The sequence below is a fragment of the Talpa occidentalis genome, unplaced genomic scaffold, assembly GCF_014898055.3.
Source record: "Talpa occidentalis isolate TD23 unplaced genomic scaffold, MPIMG_talOcc4v2.1 talOcc4.13, whole genome shotgun sequence".
NCBI lineage: Eukaryota > Metazoa > Chordata > Mammalia > Eulipotyphla > Talpidae > Talpa > Talpa occidentalis.
Window position 1 is genome coordinate 88225126 of NW_023601322.1, and position 20389 is coordinate 88245514.

Here is a 20389-nt window from a genome sequence, read left to right on the forward strand (position 1 = left end):
ATGAGCACAGCCTCCTAAGAGCAGATGTGTTTCTCATAGTAGGTACATCCCAGCCCCTCTTAGGACTGAAAGGGAACAGTCAGCTACAGCGAGGAGGTGGGGTGGAAAGCACCACAGTGTTTTACAGGCTTGAACAATGGGGAATTGTTACATAAAAGTGATTGGTGAAAACTACAGGCAAAACTGGAGAGAAGTGGATCTATGTGCTTATGACCATTTAAACGATATGGGAAGTGGCTCTGGAAGTAGAGTTTTTTTTTTTTTTTTTTTTCCTTTTTTTTGTGGATGCAGGTCAGATCCCTGCCCTACAGTCCTGGCAGTGGAGCAGCTGCCCCTTCCAGGGTGTGAACCACTCGGGGCCAGGCCACCCATCTGTGTCTCGCTGGGACTCAGTCATGTGTCTGCTATTAAATTTGGCACTCATATATATCATTTGCCCCATACAAACATTCTCCTAAGATGCATATTACTAACCCCAGGTCCCTCTTGAGAAGAACGTTATACCTGTTTAGAGACCTGGGGTGTAAATGGGTGGGTAGGTGAGTTTCCATAAATTAATTCAAAATATTTCCTGAGTGTGCACTACGTGGTAGACACTGTGATAGTTGGTACAAGGGGTTTACAGACACCCCTAAAAAATTTAGTAGCTGTGATCCCTCCACTATGTCATATAGCCTCTTATGCTTTAAAAAGTGAGGGGCGTCCTTGCTTAACAGGATACCCTTGCTGCCCCCCGCTCCTGCCCAGATAAACACAGGAAAATATTTGTTCTATCTCACTAATTAATGCTTAACTCTAATTAAAATAGTTCTTAGAAAAATCTTGAAAGGCACATTAATCAGAAAATTGTTTGAGAAGAGCAAACCAACGATACTGTAAGTAATAGCACTTGTCCAGAAGCTTCAACACCACTTCACCAGCATAAAGGCCAGGAAATGCCACACTGATTACGAGGTAGTGACAAAATACTAATGCCACAGGTAGAGTGAGATAGAATACATCTAAGTGCAATAATATTTTATGAATCACTGAAAACGGAGTGCCTTTTAACTGAAGCTTTATTTTTTCAAACCTCCATGCCCTATGTATTTACAGCATTACCTCACAGGCTGGTTTGTAGTTAGTGCAGAAGTAGGACAGATGAAAGGAAAACTTAGATTTCTTTTCCTTCTTGTGTCTTCCTTCAAAGGATTTTTATGTTTTGTAAAGAAATAACTTATCCTTGAACCACACAGGTTGGACCAGCTTGGCAAAGGCTCCAGGGCCTTTGCCCCACAGCACCAAGTGCTGCCCCTGCAGAGACCCACGTCTACATCCAACCTCTACAGATAGCGGCTTTCTTCAGACCAGGTACCTGGGGCCAGGTGGATGTTGTGGCTGTGGGCTGGGGCAGTAGCGAGGAAGCCATTCAGTTTTTTAACTCTCTGGGCTGGGCAGTCTGGCTAACGGTAAAAGCCATGCCGAGTAAATCCTTTAGAATTTTGGTTCATTTGTTAAAAGACACTTAGGAAATAAAATTACCTAACTGCATAATAGTGTTCTTATTATGGATCTTATTGAGCATTCTTAAGAGGATTGGATACACCCACAGTGGACATTAGTATGTATAATTACCCTTTGTGGTACATCTAGTTACTTTAAAAATTATATCTGCTATCAAGTTTCCAAACCAAAAGCCTACAAAACGCCAAACGGGAAAGATTTCCTTTCTGGTTCCATCTCAGAGAACACTAGTAGCTGTGTCTCAACCAATACGCTAGATGTGGACAGGTTTCCTCGGAAAGGCGTGACTACTAAATGGCTGGTCTTGCCAGCCAGTGTGAAGTTCATGCTATTGTGCTTTCATTTTGTTTGTTTGTTTTTTAATTAATTTATTTATATAAGCACTGGGTACAGGTCAGATGTGTGGGAGGGTGAGAGAATTCATGAGAGACAGAGCGGGGAACAGAACAGGCAGACTGACGAAGTACACTGCTGAGGGGAGCAGTGGGCGCAGCAGGAGAGGTCTGCGCGCCATGTGGGACCCTTGCTGGCAGCTGGGGATGGAACTGGCGCTGCAGAGGCTGTGGGCAGCTTCACAGCCCAGCGCTCAACCACAGCGCCACCAGGGGAGGCCCTGTGCTTTCATTTTGAAATCATCAGATTATTTGGGGCATGTGCTTCTATTGGCCATTTTTTTTTTTAATAATAAATTTTATTTTTATATTCCCCCATACAACTGCACATGCCCCATTCTGACCCCAATCCCTCCCCTCCCGGCCCCCACCCCCCAAAAAGTGTCTCTGGTTCATAGTTTTTTGTTGATTTTGATTTTCACTTTCTTATAGTTATTCATTTTCCTGGTCCCTTATTTAAGTTTTCTAGATTCCTGCTATGAGTGAGACCATCCGGTATTTTTCCTTTTCTTTCTGGCTTATTTCGCTGAGCATGATCCCTTCCAGCGCCATCCATGTTGCTGCAAATGGCATGTGTTTATCTTTTTTGATTGCTGAGTAATATTCCATGCTGTATATGTACCACATCTTCTTGATCCATTCATCTATTTTTGGGCATTTGGGTTGTTTCCAAAGCGTAGCTATTGTAAACAGTGCTGCTATAAACATAGGGGTGCAGGTGCTCTTTGGGATAGATGTTTCTGGGTCCTTTGGGTAAATACCTAGGAGTGGAATTGCTGGGTCATATGGAAGCTCTATGTTTAGTAGGTCCCGAAATCTCCACACAGCTCTCCATAGTGGTTGGATTAAAGAGCTTCTGCACAGCAAAAGAGACAATAACAAAAACAAAGAGAAACCCCACCAACTGGGAGAACATTTTTGCACCCAACACTAATGATAAAGGACTGATCACAAAAATCTGCAAAGAGCTGATGAGACTCAGCAACAACAAAGAAAAGAATCCAGTCAAAAAATGGGCAGAAGAGCTAAAAAGAAACTTCTCTGAAGAGGAAATGCGAATGGCCAACAGACATATGAAAAAATGTTCAACATCACTTGTCATCAGGGAAATGCAAATCAAAACTACCATGAGATACCATCTTACACCAGTGAGAATGGCACGTATTAAAAAAACTAGCAACAACAAATGTTGGCGAGGGTGTGGAGAAAAAGAAACTCTCCTGCACTGTTGGTGGGAATATTGACCATTTTTGAATTGCAGAGTCCTGTCCGTGTGTAGGGTGAGAGAATACGCGTCCTCGTGCTACTGCACAGTGTCTTCTCCTTTCACACAGGGTATTTTATAGGGCTCATGTCATCTTGCAAAGACATGATTCATTTGCTGAATGAGTACTCTATTAATATCCCTGGGGGGAGGAGGGTCATATGCCATTGGAAGTAGAAGTCTGGGAACCCCTCAAAGCCTTCAAAGGCCGTATACTCTAACCATGTAGCTGTGGTGTGATGGAGATTTCTCTATCTCAGTCCTTGCCATCTGGTACAGGTGATCAGACACAGCTAGAGGTCATTAGTAAAGAAAGGGAGGTTTTGAGGTTAAAAGGGAGGTGAAAGGGTCAACAAAGTGTTTGTGATTGTGTCTTCGTCATTTAGTGTCGAAGAGATTTACATGCAAGTAAGTGAGCCCAATTGTATCTGAATGTATTTTTTGCCTGCTATCTTAAGCATGGCTTTAATTCCCTGAAAATTGTATCTATGAACAATGATGAGGATTGCACCAGAGACTATGAAGGGTTGTTTTGAAGTGGCTGAACTACCCCAGCAGGCTGAGGGTGAGATACAAAAAACATCTACCCCAGTTGGGGTAAGCCGTGCACTCCACCTGATATGCGTGCACATGCCTTTCTAACTTCCCTCCATTTTGCATGTACTTTTCTGTAATATTTAGAAATGGGCACAAGTTGAAAGGAAATTATGCAGAGGAGGAGACGCTCAGTGATGGTAAGTCCATGTGGGCCCCCTGTCGTGTCTACCTCAGGTAAGGCCTGGCCATTGGAATTCATTTCTTATTACAGAAGTACTATCCTTAGAAATGAATAAGTCCATTAAACTGACTGAGCTCTCAGGACATACTTCATGTTACTTTCACACATACAATCAAAAGTGGGCAAAGACAGAACAGGAACTCTGCGGGAAATCTCTTATTCTACTATGGATAACCCAACCTACGGGGTTACCCCAATTGGATTTCACTTTGGAGAGTGGTCATATATAGCAAGATGCCTCTGCTATCAAGTAATTTTTAGTTATTTTTGACTTTGTTATTTTGGTGTCTCAAGTGGCTCTGCAGAGAGGCTGAAGCTGCGCTAGCGAGATAAAAACCATTTTCTTCCAACATGGCTTTCCCTTTTCCAGCAAGTTACCTCTCTGTGTCTTGGTGTGCAGATTTTTAAGATGGACATGATAGCACTTCCCTCAGAGTTGTACAGATAAAACAGGAATGTGCACATGGTGTGTTTAGAGCAGCAGCAGGCACAGAAAGTGAGACAGTCATTGAGTGTTGCTCCTAACGAGGGGGCACCCCATCTGGAGGCTGTTCCACTTTCTAGGTCTGACCCCTTCTTACCATGAACACAGTCTGTGTCTACCCTAATGCTGGGGTCTAAAAAGCTAGTGGCTGTTACTTGGTACAGTGACTGGCTTACAGAAGATCAGGAATAATGGTTTTGGAGGCACCGTCCATAAAACTGCTAGTTACACTGCCCATGTGTTCTTTTTCCATTCCATCTAAGAGGACTGTCTTCTGGGCTGCTCAGCATGCCTTTTTATTTAGGTTTATATGGTCTGTTCTGGCCCCTAAGTCATACCACGGCTGCCCAATTATTTTGTCAGTGTCTGGGTAAGTCAGGAATGGTCTGTTCTCAAAATTGAGTTCATTGGGCCTCCCTGGAGGCACAGCGGGTTGGGCGCAGTGCTGTGAAGCTGTCCACGGCTACTCTGCAGCACGGGTTCAATTCCTGGCTGGCCAGGGAGATACCCACATGGCATGGCAGACCTCTCCTGCCTCTCCCGCTGCTCCCCTCAGCAGTGTCTTCGGTCCGTCAGCCTGTTCTGCTCCCCGCTCTGTGTCTGGTGAATCCTCTCACCCCCACACCTCTGACCGGTACCCCAGTTCTTGTATAAAATTGAGTTCATTCCATTAGCACTCGGGCTTCAACCCCCGTCATCTCTGCATTAGAAGTTACAGTGGAAACCATCGTGCCCAAGTGGAGAACCACATCACACTGCTCCTCTTGAGGGGGGTGGAGAAGACTTACTCTCTTCGTCAGCTGAGTGTCCATCATGAAGTTGTGCACATGCTTTTCTGCTTTGGTAAGTTCTAGCTTCCTTGCCACTACGGCGACCACCAGGGCTGTGCACCCAGCACCCTGAAAAGCAGGAGAGAACCCCAAAGAGTTAATGCTTTTTATTTGTTTTGAAGCGGGGAGACAGGGCAGGAAGGCCAGGGGGTGAGACTGGAAGAAGGTTTGGAGTCTGGATGATGACTCGGGAGGTGGGGGCGGGAATAGAAATGACACACAGAGCTGGGTCACTGAAAACAGAAACAAAAATGACAAACCCTTAGCTAGACTAAGAAATAAAAGAGAGAAGAGTCAAAATCAGCAATTAAAGAGGAGACAGTAGCCTTTGTATTCCTAGTGTCAGGTATAATGAGACAAGCTTTGAACAATCATATAGCAACAAGCTGCGTAATCTGGAAGAAACTGACAGACTCCTAGAAACAGATAATAGACCAGGCCTGAATCCTGAATATATCGAGACTAGAAAGGAGATGGAATCAGGAATCAACAATGTCCCAACAAAGAAAATCCCAAGACTAGGTGGCTTCACGCTAATGGATTAACACCTCTAACAAAAAAACAGTGAGAGGCAACACTGCCGGACTCATTCGACGAAGTCAGCATTGTAGCAACACCAAAGCCAGAAAGGACATGGCAAGGGAAGAAAATTACAGGTCACTGTACCTGCTGAACAGGAATAGCAAAACCTCCCCCTTCAAAAGAACATTTATGTAAGGGCAGTGAACATTCAGGAGACTTGTTCTCTAATATGGGCTGTGATGTGGTAAGAAGGAGGGAGCTTTTGGCCCTCCCCCAAATCAGAACAGCATAGTAACTTGGGGTACTTACAGCAGATCATCTTTATGAAGACAAAGAAGGAAACTGGAGATAGAGCAAGCCCACACATAAAGTGCCAGGGAGGAAATGACAGAACCAAGCTAGACGTCAAAGACTTCCTAGATGAAAGTGCTTTTTTGTGGTGAATTTGGTAAAGCAAATTTTAAACACTTTCTAAGAAAAATCTTGAACCGTGGTTACTAACTGCCTATCTCAGCTGTGACGGGGACTATGTAGGAGGTTTGGACCTCTAGGGACGTCAACTAGCTGATCCAAATTTTAATAAGCCACATTTATATATATAAAATGTTGCTGTATTTCAGTGGCCAGAGACCAAGACAATGTTAAGAAACTGGGCTTGATCCTGGGCAGTGGGGAAACAGCTAATGTTGAGTTGTGCCTCTGTCAGAGGAGGCAGCCTGCCACGGGCCCTTAGTCTCTGCACATTCCTGCCCAGCGTGCACTCTTCCAGGGCTGCTTCTGCTGCAGCAGCAGCTCATAAGAGTCCCCAGCTGGGGTGCAAACCCACTGTGTGCAGAGCCCTCACCTTGGGCTCCTCTGCCATTGGCTGCATAGGCCTTGGGGCAAGAGAGACTTGAAGCACGCACCACACACGCACCACACACGCACCACACACGCACCACACACGCACCACACACGCACCACACACGCACCACACACGCACCACACACGCACCACACACGCACCACACACGCACCACACACGCACCACACACGCACCACACACGCACCACACACGCACCACACACGCACCACACACGCACCACACACGCACCACACACGCACCACACACGCACCACACACGCACCACACACGCACCACACACGCACCACACACGCACCCACCGGAGGGAGCGAGCAGGCAGAGGGAGAGCCTGCTACACTCGATGAGGGTCAGCTCCTGGCTGGGGATCAAACTCAGGCCGTGGTGGTGATAGCGCTGAAGCTTAACCCCTAGGCCATCCGGGAAGCTCCTAACTGCGGCATCAGGAATACCTCTTCAGGAGCTGCAGCTAGACCCTGCCGTGAATAAGGCTCACCAGGGGCTGCAGACAGCCTCGCCAGGGCCAGATGCACCGAATCAGCTAAACTAAGGTAAAGCATCTCACTAACCCTTTCTAAATAACCCGCAAGTTAGGAGTAATGTAAATCACAAACAGGGGTGCATCACACTTCCAATGACTCCATGTAGGCTTAGCTTGGGAAATTCAACTGCTAGTCCCACAAATTCCTTTTGAATGAATCTGAGATACCGCGGCTTTTATGAAATGAAGTTTCTTTGTATACAAAAATGAGTAAGGGTGTAGACAACAAAGAGAACATGGGCCCCATGAACTCTGCTGCAGAATCACTGACGCCTTGGAGATAGAGGTGGCGTGGTAACATACATTGCAGGAGGTGTGAACCTAGAACCCTAAAACATACACAAGGATACCTCAAAATATTTAATATAACACACACACACACACACACACACACTCATGTCACTTGCTGTGCTGAGAGCCATAATCTTTGGTCTGACCTAAGCACCTTCTGTCTTCTGGTAGCTTCTGAATAACGTGTCATCTAATCCTAGACTTGACAGCACTTAAGGTGTAACTGAACAGTGTTCCCAACACTGCACGCTTCTGCAAAGAGTACGTTACTCCCTAGTTAGAAAAGATCCTTTCGTTTCTCCTTCAGTAGCACCTAGTACAACAGAAAACAACGCATGTTCAGTCTTCCTTAAAAGTCTGAGCGTTCATCTGTTACTACCAAGAACTTCTACATTCATTCTTTTCCTAAAGCAAAGTTGCTTTACGAAGGAAGGAAGGCACCTACCTGCCTGCTCCAGTGCCGGGGACTGGGGGCTGCAAGGCCAGCAACCAAATGCCCTTCCCCACACAACACCCCCAGGTAGGCACACACTGGCGGGCACCCCTGCTCACGTGCAGTGAGACCCCCCCCTACCTTGGGTGTGCCGCCCCAGAGGCCCACCACACCAGACTCCCCGGTCAGGAGGCCCCTGAGGTGGCAGCGCATCTGTAGGGAGGCGTCGCACCCCTGCCCTAAAGGAGAGACACCTTTCCTGTACCAACCAGTGTCCAGAGGCTTGTTGGCAACTTTAGGGTGATGCTGAGTGTCCCCTCTAGCCTGGACGGCTGGGAGTCTCTCTGGTGGGATGAAGGAGAAAATGCAAGATGGGGAGCAGACAAGGGGACCCTGGTGGCCACCTAGGGAGCAGCGCCTGGGGCTGCAGGTCCGGGAAGAGGCGCTGCACGGAGCCTCCTGCTCCCCACAGGGACCAGACCTGCGCCCCGCAGTAACCCTCAGGGAAGCGCGTAGCTGGGAAGCAACACGATTACACCTATGGAGTTCTCAGAATGTCGGGAGGCCAGCATGGGATGTAAGCGGCGTGCTGCATCTGCGCAGACATGTCAGAATGGCAGACCCGCGAGGGACCGCGCACCATGACAGGAACATGCAGCCGATACGTTGGCTAAAGTATGCCCAGAAAGGAAGGACTAGTGTCAAAATAAGGGGGTGGGGGTACAATTGTATGGGGAATATAACCAAAATGATAATGCATACATTGTGCAAAGATGAAAAAAGATGTAAGAATTATATAAAATACTTAAAAAAATAAAAAATCTAAATGGGGGGGAAAAAAAGAGTAACACCCCAGAACCTTCTCCCACACTCTATCCTGCAGGTCTTCAGGCCCCTCGAATGGGATGCACCAGCCATGAGCATGCACACACACACCATCTACTCACACGCTCAGCCTCAGAGTGTTCCAGATGCCGGTGGAAATGGTCAGAGGGCCCCAACCCTGCACCAAGGACTCAGTGCTGAAGGGCAGGAGATGACCCTACCCTGCTGGAGCTCTACGGCCACGCTGTGCAGCCGTGTGACCCTGCGTGGGGCCTGCTGAGGGGCCAGACCAGTGATGACACGGAGGCTGAGGAGTTCGCCTGCCCCAAGTTCGGCCCACCCACGCAGAACCTTGCATGTGATGGTCCATGTCACACACATCTCCCCCCGAGGCATGCCGTCCTGGGCAGTGCACCCCATCATCAGTGTGTGATTATCTGTATTGAACATGGACTTCTAAAGTATTTAAAGAGGCAAATATTCTACTTACATTTCTTAAAAACAGGATCCAAACTGGGGAATGGAAAGAAATACTTTTTAAAGCCAACTGTGGAAAAAAAAGTTAACAATTTGTGCTTTAAGAAAAACACCTAACCTTTCTTACCATTTTTGACCTTAAAAATTCAAGCTAGGAAAAGGCTTTTCTATGTGTGCCATACTTTGCTCCGTTATAGACTTAATGGGTGAATCATGTTTATTTGAATTAATAAATGATTTAGCCATGCAATGATGGCCCAACGAATGAATTTTGGGGTCCCCAAGTAAATTCCACCTTCTGCCAGGTTTATGGCTGCAAGAGTAAGGAGAAAATATATACACTGGCCCCATCTTGCTACCGCTGGCTCTGTGCTTGTAATGACCATCCTGTGTAGTTGCACTGTAATGCTGCAGGAGCGCCTCCATACCCGCGCCCACACCTGGGCCCTCAGGGAAGTTGATCTGTGGAAAAGGCTAGGCAACCTTTACATGTCCTCTGGACTGACCCTCTCACTCTGGATGTGACACGACCAAACCAAGTCAGGTGATCTCTGTCATGCCCTTGACCAGCACGGATGTGCAGGCCTCAATCCACACGCCTGCTTCCTTCCATGACAGGCTTGGGAACGCACTGTATTTCACAGTAAAACAAGAAATTCAAATTAATCTCATTTTAGATCCTAACTCTTAAGCTATGAAAAGCTTAAAAATGTTACTGTTTCTTAGTTGATAAGGTCCAGCTTTCAAGTGAGCAGGTCTCAACCCTGATGTCAGTTCAATCACTTGAAGAGTTTGCAAAAATTCTCATGCCGAGAGATAGTGTGCCCGGATAATTAAATCCTTGTTTCTGAGAATAAAACACAGGTCTCAGAGTTTTTAAAAACTCCCCATGTGTTGCCAAGCTAGATGCTCTGCTTGGGACGCAGAAGGCTATTCAGGTGATATGGAGAGCTCCACACAAGTCTACTTTACACAGCAATTGAGCGGTTCCTAGCAGTCACTGTACTTACCGGTGCAGACATTCAGGAAATGAGAAACAAGGATTACCTAGGGAGAGGGCAGAGTCCGGGCCCAGAAATGTCTGGGCAAAGGAAGGATGGTGATTCCAAAGCTCCCCATGGTGTGCGGGCAGTGGCCACTCGCGGCACGTACACCCATTTTGTTGACTTTCAGGCATCTGCCAGAAAATCTAAATTGGTATTCTATGCTGATGCAGGAGTGAGCTGAATCAGTGGCCACTCACCATGGCCATCTGCACCTAGAAGTCCTGCCTGGCTAGCATTTGCTTGACATACAGGTCACCTGTTGCCTAGATGCACCCAGGTACTCCTCAATCTGTGACTTATGGACGATTCAAGGCCCGCAATGGTTCTTTAAAAAGGAGAGAATGTGAAAGCTGAGGGGCTTCTTTACTGCTAGACAGAGCACTATAAGTGGCACTTGGCACAGTAAGTTGCATATTGTTCTCTCCTGGAGGGTGGCCTCTGCCAAGATCCCTCTGGAAAGAACTCAAAATCCTAACAGCAGTGGAAAATCACCAGTATCGAGAGCCTTTGAAAGTTGAATTTTGTGTTTATTCTGGGGCTCGCTCTCTTCCCGCTGCTGTCCAATTCTTGCTGAAAGTTTTATGCATTAAAACGAACACCTTTATTGCAAACTGGAGAAGCAGGTTAATCTGACAATTTAGTCACTATCAAAGCTATTACCTATATGCTCCTCACTCCACTGTCCCAAATATACCCTTTAAATTGTACCTTAAACAAATCTTTTTGTAAAAATACAAAAGGTCCTTTACTTCCTCTCCATAGGTTTTATTTTAAATCAGGGAAGTCACGAACTTTTAGTTCCCCAGATTCTTCCTAAATTTGATATGTATAGAATCTGCTTTCAAAAAGATAACTTATTCTTTCTACTTTTTAGAATTATGCAAATGAAGCTGGCTTACCTCCGAAACCCTTTGAGGTTCACAATGTGCTTATGCCTATAATAATTTAAATAATGACAGGATGTTACTGTCCAATCAATGTCTATTTCCAGGAGCATTCTGTTTCACAAAGTAAGAATGAATGAGAGCAAATGCTTTTACAACATTTCCCCCAAAGCTTGCCATCATCACAATGGCTGCAGAGACAGTTGGGACTCACATATGTTACTCTTTGGAATTCAGGTGCCTGTGTGCCTTTAATAAGCTCACTCACGGTTCTTTCATCAAAATCAGAAAATGTGTCCTGGTTGCTTTTCTCCCACTTTGTTATGTAATTAGGGAAAACCCCAGCAGATAACCGACTGCCCCTTAAGATGCTCAGGCAGCTCAAAAGTAAATGAAGAAATAAAATCGACATGTGAAAAATGCCAGTTTGTCCTCTTTCATTCAAATAAAATATATCGGGCAAGAGGGGTCTCATCCCACCATCCTATGCCAGACCAAAGGGAACAAATGATGCAAGAAAATGCTTTACTTTCTAGGGACTGGTGTGGGGAAAATACAAATTCAGGTACCTCCAAGATCAAGATCATTTATCCTGCAAATCCTTTCCAGAATCATTTTTGCAAGAGCACTTTGGGGTCAAATAGACCTCCAGCTAAAAGAAGATAGCAAGGGACAAAGACGGACATTCTGTGTATAGCTATAGATACACACAGAGACCTCCAACACAGGAATCCCAGCATAGACCAAATACTAACAGATCGAAAGGGATACAGTGACAGCAATGCAAGGATTGTATTGGACACTGACATTCCACTTACAGCAATGGATAAATCATCCAGACAGAAAATTGACAAGCAAACAATGGACTTAAATGACACATTAGATGAGACAGGCTAAACAAAGTAGAAAGAAGAAAAAGAAAAATAGAAGGTACACTGGATCTTTAGAGAATATTATAAACAACTGTTGGCAATAAATGGCACAACCTGGGCTGTAGCAATGAAACATGAGTAAGAAATTAAAGCGATAATCAAAAACATCCCCAAAACAAAGTTCTTAAGTTCTGAATTCTACCACCTATGCACAGTTAAGACCTAGCCTCAGACTCTTCCAAACAGGTTTTATGGAGAGAACTTTACCCTAACACCAAAACAAGACCAAAAAAATAAAAAAAAAAAATCACAAAGTTAAATATCTCTGGTGAACATAGATACAAAAATCATGATCATTGGAATAGATACAGGAAAATCATTGTATTTACAGTGATTTAGCACCCTGTTGATGATTAAAATCCCTCAACAAATGAGTCTACAAAGAATACCTTTCTGTAAATGACAGACTCACAGCCAACATCACACAACTGGTGGAAAAATGAAAGCTTTTTCTTTCAGATCAGGAACACGACAAGATGACCACTCTCACGGCTGTTACGCAATATAGTGCAGGGAGTCCCAGCCAGAACACACTTCTTATTCTTCCTTTTGATCTGAGAACCTTTCAGATGATCAGAGATTTTCAAATAAGAAATCTCACTACTGGTATTCAGTATAGTGTTGGGAGTCCTATCAAGAACACTTCGATTAGAAAAGGATATAAAAGGTATTCGAATTAAGAGGGGAAAAAAGTAAAATTATCACTATTTTCAGCTGACATCATAGACACAGAAAATCCCAAAGAGAACAGGAAAAATGGTTATTAGATCTAATAAACTGATAGGATACAAAATACACAAAGACCTACAGGGTTCCTATCAGCAAGTAATGAACTTGTAGGAAAAACAATCCCATTTACAATTGCATCAGAAAGAATTACATACTTGGGAATAATTTTAACCAAAGAAATGCTCCAAGTATTGGAAGAATTAACATTGTTAAATGGCCAACTTAACCATAGGGACAGGCAAGCTCAGTGCAAGGAGTATCAGGAATCCTATGGCATGAAAACAGTTGCATGGCAGGCTAGGAAATAAACAAATTATGTCATTTCCATATGCATATAATGGGCTAGTGAAAGAGAAGATAAGGAAAACAATCCCATTTGTCACCACCTAAAAATAATTTTTTTTAAGATTATTTATTTATGCATACAAGAACTGGGGTACAGGCTAGAGGTGCGGGGAGTGAGAGGATTCACCAGAGACAGAGTGGGGAGCAGAAGAGGCAGACTGACAGAAATATACTGCTAAGGGGAGCAGCAGGTGAAACAGCAGAGGTCTGTTACGCCATGTGGGTAGCTCCCTGGCTGGGGATCGAACTCGTGTTGCTGTGGCTGCAGATAGCTTCATAGGTTGCGTCTTAACCTAAAAATAATTTGATACCACATTGGAGCTCAAGTTCTATCTGGAGGGCACATCACTTCCAGAGAGCAAACCAAAAATCGCGGTACTAGAATTGAAAACACGCACAGGATTGGAACGGAACTGACAGCCCAGAAATAAACTCATACAGATAATCTATAGGCAAAGAGCTGACAGTATCCAGTGGAGCAAGGGAAGTCTCCTCAATGAATAATAGTGTTGGGGAAACTGTACAGCCAGATGGAAGGGAATGAAACCAGAGCGCCATACACAAAAATAAAATGAATGAAGGAGATGCATGCAAGACCTGAAGCCATAAGGCACAGAGAAGAAAACGGTACTATGTCCTAAACACCGGCCTTAAAGCTGCCTTTGGGGACTTCACTCTCATGATAAGGCTGACAAGAAATGCAACAAGAGGGCCTCCCCGGTGGCGCAGCGGTTGAGCGCTGGGTTGCAAAGCTGCCCGCAGCCTCTGCAGCGCCGGTTCGATCCCCGGCTGCTCCCAGGCCACCGGAGGAGGGTCCCACATGGCGCGCAGACCTCTCCTGCCGCCCGCTGCTCCCCTCAGCAGTGTACTTCGGTCCTTCTGCCTGCTCTGCTCCCCGCTCTGGCTCTGGTGAATTCTCTCACCCTCCCGCGCTTCTGACTGTACCCAGTGCTTATATAAATAAATAAATAATCTTAAAAAAAAAAAAAAAAGAAATGCAACAAGAAATGAGAGGAACCACATCAAACGAAAGGGCTTCTACGTGGTGAAAGGAATGATCATCAGAACGTACAGTCATCTTGGTCATAGTCCCCATACAATTCCCAGCCCCCCTTGTTTTGAAAATACACCCCTCTCCCCGCCTCTGTAGTGTGTCACTGATTTAAAGTTGCTTGTTGATTTTGATTTTTACTTTATTATAATTAGTCTTTTTCCTGGCCCCTTATTTAGGTTTTCTAAATTCCTGCTATGATAAAAAAATAAATAAAACTCTGAAAAATAAAAAAAAAGAAAAAGAAACATTAAATGCAATTAAAAAAAAAAAAAAACCAACAACCTGCAGTCATCTTCTGAGTGTGAGGGGATAACTGTAAATGACCCATCCAATAAGAGGCGCAAAAACCCAGAGACAAAACCCAAACAACTTGATTTCAAAAATAGGCAAAATATCTGAATAGCTACTTCCCCAAAGGAGACTCTTACAGATGGCCCCGAAAAGATGGTTATCATCTCTTATTTTTAGTGAAATGCAAATCAAAACAACAAGGAGGGATATCCCCTTGCACCTGTCAGAACAGCTATTCTCCAAAGGGGGGGAATGCACACATGCTGGGAGTGCAGTGGGGAGAGGAGCGCGCAGACCCCGGGAGGATCCCTCCACAGAACATGGTGCAGGATTCCCAGGAGCTCAGACACCTGCCGCGTGATGCAGCCACGCTCGCCCGAGCACCTGCCTGTACAACCCAAACCTCTGCTGAAGGGTGTGCGCTCCTTGTGCTTAAAGTGAAGTGAGTCAGGCGAATGGCTGCCCTTGACATGGCCTGCGCACGTGCTGATGGACAGTGACGTGTGCTGTGCGTGTGCCTGTGCGTCACGGTGCAGTGCAAGGCTCCTTCAATGGACATTTTAAAAAATAAAGAGATTTAGAATTTGGAGGACAAAATCCAGACTACCCACCACCTCAGAGAATGATGTTTGAGAGTTTGACACATTAGATATGTCATTAAAGTTTATCCAAAAATGTTTAATTTGAAAGAAATCATGCTTTTTAAGCTGTCAAAATGTATAATTTGAAAAACCATTTTTTTTACTGTGCTTTTTACTCTATAATACACCTAAATTAATAACATGGCTTTGAGACTAATTAAATTTCATTTAAAAATATCAGCCTTTCCTCCAAGAGAAAGATAAAATGAGTATTTGAAAACATGCATTTTTCTGTCCCTGGGGTTATCTGGAGTGGATATCCTAGAGGCATAGACATTTTTACTGCCCTTGCCTGACATAAATATTCTATAAAAATACGTAAAACTAGTTCTGGCCAACAAAATTCTATAAAATGCTCAGTTTTAATGTTATCACTTCATTGGAGCTTTTCCTAAGATCTCCAGTCAGGCAAATAAGTAACAATGTCCCACCTCCGTTTCCACAAACAGAGGTTGATATTTGCTGATAAGGGGTAGAGGTCAATTTCAAATGCCTTCATCCTGAGGAACAGGGTGGGGTGTGTGTGGTTTCTGGAGCTCAGTGATAAACCCTGGCTGGGAACCCTGACTCTCCCGTGCTGGGGTCTGCTGCTCGGCCCGCTAGAACAGGAAGGTCGTGGTGGCCAGCACTGTTTTGTCCTCCTTGCGTCATTCCGGGTTTAAGTCTCCTGCTTAGCGGTGGGGCCAAGGTGAGCGCACATATTTCAGACAAAAAATGGGCAGCACTGCCAATGGAAAATGCTGAGAGTTTAGGAAAATGAGGAATTGTGGAGTCACTGAGTGGAAAGCTAGAAGGTCACAGCAATTTCCAGAGCTGCTGGCCTGTACCTGGGAGAGAGGGCATGTCTCACTGCTTAAGAAATTTTCCTGGAATCCATCCACTTTGGAAACTGTCTTGGAGAGGTCTGAGGGTGCCCTGAGGGCATTGGTGAGGAATTTAGCCTCACCACCCTCCTGCTCTGCACAATACACACACTATTATTGTAAGAATTTAAAGATACACTGGGCCCTTATTTGATGAGATTCAACAAACACCAGAAGCATCCAAAAAAAAAAAATAAATAAATTAAAACATGTCCAAATGAATTGATAGTAAGTTGTGTGAGACCTATAAACAGGTTCTGGAGCTTTCTCGCTTATTCACATGTGAGCACCCCAGAATGGCTTCAGTCTAGTGTTTCAGGATTTCTATATCCTGCGGCATAGCAAAAACATCCTTCAGTGGAAAGATGGAAAACAGCAGGAAAATAACAAGGCCTTAGGGTTAGCCCTCGCTTTCTCTAAGGTCCAGCTAATTCAAGGCTGTGTTAGAGCATTCTCTGACTGAATTAATAATATAATGCCACCGCCCTTCAGGATGAAAGCTACTGAACTCTGACCAGCAACTGAGTCACATTGTGATCTTAAATCAAGACTCTACCACTGGCTAAATTTGACACTGACAGGATTATTAGCAAGTGTTCTTATCCTGAGGTGGTGTGAAACCTTGACTACATTTTTCACTAGCTCCTTGAGCAAAAATTTATAAATCATCAGGAGCTGGGAGCTCTTTAGCCATAACTTTTGTATGAATGGGATGAAACGCACCCTCATGCTGGCTGCAGAATCCATGGTAGACTTTCTCAAGGCTACTGGCTTATAGATCACTATTCAGAGGAACACTTAGCAGAGACTGTTCAGTGTCACTAGAACAGACAAATACCAGACTAAACAGAAGGCCCATAAGACTTTGCCATAAATTCACAGGAATAGAGAAGGGAAATTTATAAAACTCTTGCCTTCTTGCTAAGATAAATGATACTCTTGCCAGTGAGGATTGTCCATGGTTGAAACAGTCCCTGATATTCATGGGTAAGGGAAAGCTACAGCTTTCAGCATGTTACAGCTGCATGTACAGATAGAAAATGGCAGACAGGATAAATTGTAAAATGCTAAGTGAAACAATTGCTCTCTGTTGCAGAGTTGGAGGACGATGCAGATCTGGCTGATGCTGCCCAAAGCCACAGCTCTGTGACCCACAGCGCTGTCTGCTCACCTCCTTCACACAGAAGAACAAAGTCCTTTCAACTCATCCACTGTTACCAGCACACCCCCAATCATAAATTCTCAGGTCCTTTGCACCTTCTCAATTACAGGCTGCGGTGTAAAAGAAGAAAAAGCAAGCAAAGACAACCTTGGTTATGAGTGACTTTGTTAGGGAATTCTGTGATCTCATGTTTTAAAGAAAACTGAAAGGAAAAGATGTTTGTTCACTTCTAATTCCTAAGTAGATCTGAGTGACAAGAAAATTTCTACTTGACTTGCTTGAGTAAAATTCTTGTTAAAGCATTTCGGTATCTCAGATCCACTTATTTCAGTAGTTCCATAATTATCTATGCATATAGCATTATACACTAACCTAAAAATTGTAAGAACAACTTTGCATGATTGTCTGGGATCCATGGTTTCTATTTCAAGTGAAGAGTGGTAATTTTTAGATAAAGTCATTTGGTTCTTACAAAAATGACCTCTCTTGGTGGTTTAACAATTTCTGCCCAGAGTACTGTAGATCGACCTGAATGTCCTTGGCTCCCCAAAATGTAGCCCATCACAAAAAGGAAGGTATGGAAAAATTTTGAAATGACAACTTAACTTTTTCCCCAATGAAATGTGAAGATCTAAGATCACGGCCTGGAATAATTCCTTAGTTTTATAACTAAAATGCGCATTGCTAATTTCTTTGGCATTTAGATCTACTGGATTTTACTTCAAAATGAAAAAAGGCACAGAGGCCTACATTCCATCAAAATTGCATAAACACAAGGAAAAGGGAATTCAAATATAATAGAGCACCGAGAAGCATCAGAGATGCGCAGCAAGATGATTCAGGATCATCCGGGGCTCTCTCAGGAGTGTTGTAAATTGTATTTCATTTTCACAACTGATTAAAGGCCAGAGTGGGAGACAGACAGAGACAGAGAGATGAGTCATGGGAAATCTGACATGGTGCATTTTACTTAAGCACGCACTGCAGAAGACCAAGTGGGAATAAGCAAATGAAAGCCTGAAATAAAAACAAGTCATGTCTAGTCTTGATAACCCCAAAGGGACAGGCTGGTGTTTAAAATTCCTAAAATCAGAAGAAAGGAAAAGGAAAGTTTGTCTGACAAAACAGAAACAAATTTCATTTTAAGGAAATTGACCTTTTATCTATAGTCAATGAAAAATTACTGTCTCCTCTTAGGAATCTATATTCTCAGCCAAACACTCATTAGTTCTAGTTTCTCTCTAGTAGTAGTTTGTGGGAACCTCCATTCATATTCTCCTGATCCCCAGGAAATATATAGGGTATACAGTCCACTAGCAGAAGCTCACCCTCGGAAGACCTAGTTCCCTGGACTGGAACATGGAGAGAGTCAGACCCTGCACAGATTTTCAAATAGGGGGCTCGGAGCCTGCACAGACTCTCTGGATGCAAGTGTGTGACTTCTGCCCCGGTCAGCAAAGCCATCATCTATTCCTTATGAGGAAGATGGAATGAAGCTCCTCCGCTTGGGAGCAGACACACTGTGTCACCACCAGCTCAGCGGGCAGAGATGGAGTCACTGCAAATGGCACCACACACAACACCTCTGTCGTGGCTAGAGACTAAAAGTCACTCAAAACTTCTGTTTTTTTTTAAATATATATAAACCTGGTTTTATTGATAGGTAATCTATTCATCAACATTTATGCAGCAGCTACCTTTTTTTAATTTTTATTTTTTATATATTTCTTACATCATTTTTCATTTTTGCACAATGTATGCATTTTCATCTTGGTTATAGTCCCCATACAATTACATCCCCCTTAAGATCAATCATGAGGCCCGAGCAAGGAAGTAGTTCCAGCAGCCAAGGGAAAGCTGTGGCCATCATATGAGGCTTGAAGGAGCAGATCTGCAGACCACAGCGACAAAGGAAAAGCTTGGAGAGAGAGCGCCCTTGCCAGCAAGGGGAGCCTGGCACGGCCCAGTGAGCCTGTTCACACAAGCCCTGAGTCACACCTCGTTTTAGAACAAAAAGGGGGATGTGGTACCAAGAAGGGAGACCAAGGACGTCGTTTCCATGGGCACGAGGAGGAGACTCTACAAGCACCAGCTCTGCTTTTACAAATAGCATCACTCATGCTCTCTGGGCCCGTGATGGGCCTTCCAGACACGCACCCATGCATATTTAATTCCCCAAGGCTTTCCACTAGACAGTAAAAGCTGTCTTTCGAGGAAAATGGGGAAAGTGATCCAACCGTGAACACGATGGGCCAAAGGGACCGTCATGAAGAAAAGCAAGGTTCACTGAAGAAAAAGAAAACCCAGAACACCTGTATTTTTCCTTTACAGGCAAATAACATTGCCCTGTAAATGATGTTCCTCAATGAGCTTTTCCTCAGTTGGGTCTCGAACTCATTATCTCGTGACGACTGCTGGTGACTTGAACGCTGGCCGGGGATTCATTTTCTGAGCGTGCTGCCCAGCCCCGTTTCGGACCACCTGGCGGGAGGCCATCTCCCCCGCCTCGCTGTCTAGGAGGGGCGCTCTGTCCTTCCGCTGGGGCTGGCCCTGCAGTCCTGCTGGGCAGCTGCTGCGTGGGCACAGGCCACACTGGCCAGCACTCAAAAGCCCTTGCATGGAGAGCCTGCCCCTCTCCTGCCGCCCGGGGGGGTGGACAGAGCAGGGTGTGGGTGGGGGTGCTTAACTTCAGAAATGCTGGGGATTTCCTGCTCCGGGCCCTCCCAGTGCGGCCCACACCCTTATGTAGGCAGAAACCCAGCCAGCCCCAAAGCACGCTCTGCTGTCCCTGAATGATCAAGGGGTGAGCAATGAATAGGGCAGGGCCTTGAACATGGCGCGTCAATAGGACACTGCCCGGGGCTCCACACCATGTTATCCTGGAGGCCTCCCGGGTCTTCCTCTGGACAGTGGTGCGCACCAGCCCGGGCTCAGCCAGTGTGTCTGAGCCTGCTGGGTGGCCAGAGGCAGCGCGCCTGTCTCACCTACTCCAGGAGACTGGCCTCCCTCCTCGCCCTTTCTCACTTTGCCTGGCACACTCCTGGGCCAGGGCCCTTGTGCCTGGGTTTTAAGCTCCTCCTGGCTGCACTCCCTTCCAGGGAGCTCTTTCCTTCTCCTGGATGCTCTTCCTTTCCTCTGGGTGCGCCAGCACTCCCCACCTCAGCTCCAAAACCAAGTTTGCTGGCATCAGTTTCTCTGCCTAAGATCCTATTCCTCTCCCTCAGTCCACAGATCAGATCAGA

The 20389-nt window shown here is 45.1% G+C and overlaps 1 protein-coding gene and 1 long non-coding RNA gene across 4 annotated transcripts in view; one reads left to right on the forward strand and one right to left on the reverse strand.

The window, feature by feature from the left end:
• The window catches only part of LOC119243581 (uncharacterized), a 29787-nt gene extending 12431 nt beyond the window's left edge, over positions 1-17356 (forward strand). Inside the window, exons 9-11 of one of the 3 annotated variants that reach the window (XR_005124760.2) lie at positions 1236-1350; positions 5096-5264; positions 17082-17356. This is a non-coding gene — a long non-coding RNA (uncharacterized LOC119243581). Of the gene's footprint in view, positions 1-1235; positions 1351-5095; positions 5265-7047; positions 7216-8781; positions 9470-17081 lie in introns of those variants that run through there. The other 2 variants (XR_005124761.2, XR_008551513.1) reach the window with 2 other exon arrangements.
• Positions 1-20389, reverse strand: part of KCNN2 (potassium calcium-activated channel subfamily N member 2) — a 330773-nt gene that overhangs the window by 12818 nt on the left and 297566 nt on the right. The window contains exon 8 of the mRNA XM_054694516.1: positions 5210-5320. Within this exon, the coding sequence (XP_054550491.1) occupies positions 5210-5320 (111 nt within the window). The remainder of the gene's footprint in view (positions 1-5209; positions 5321-20389) is intronic.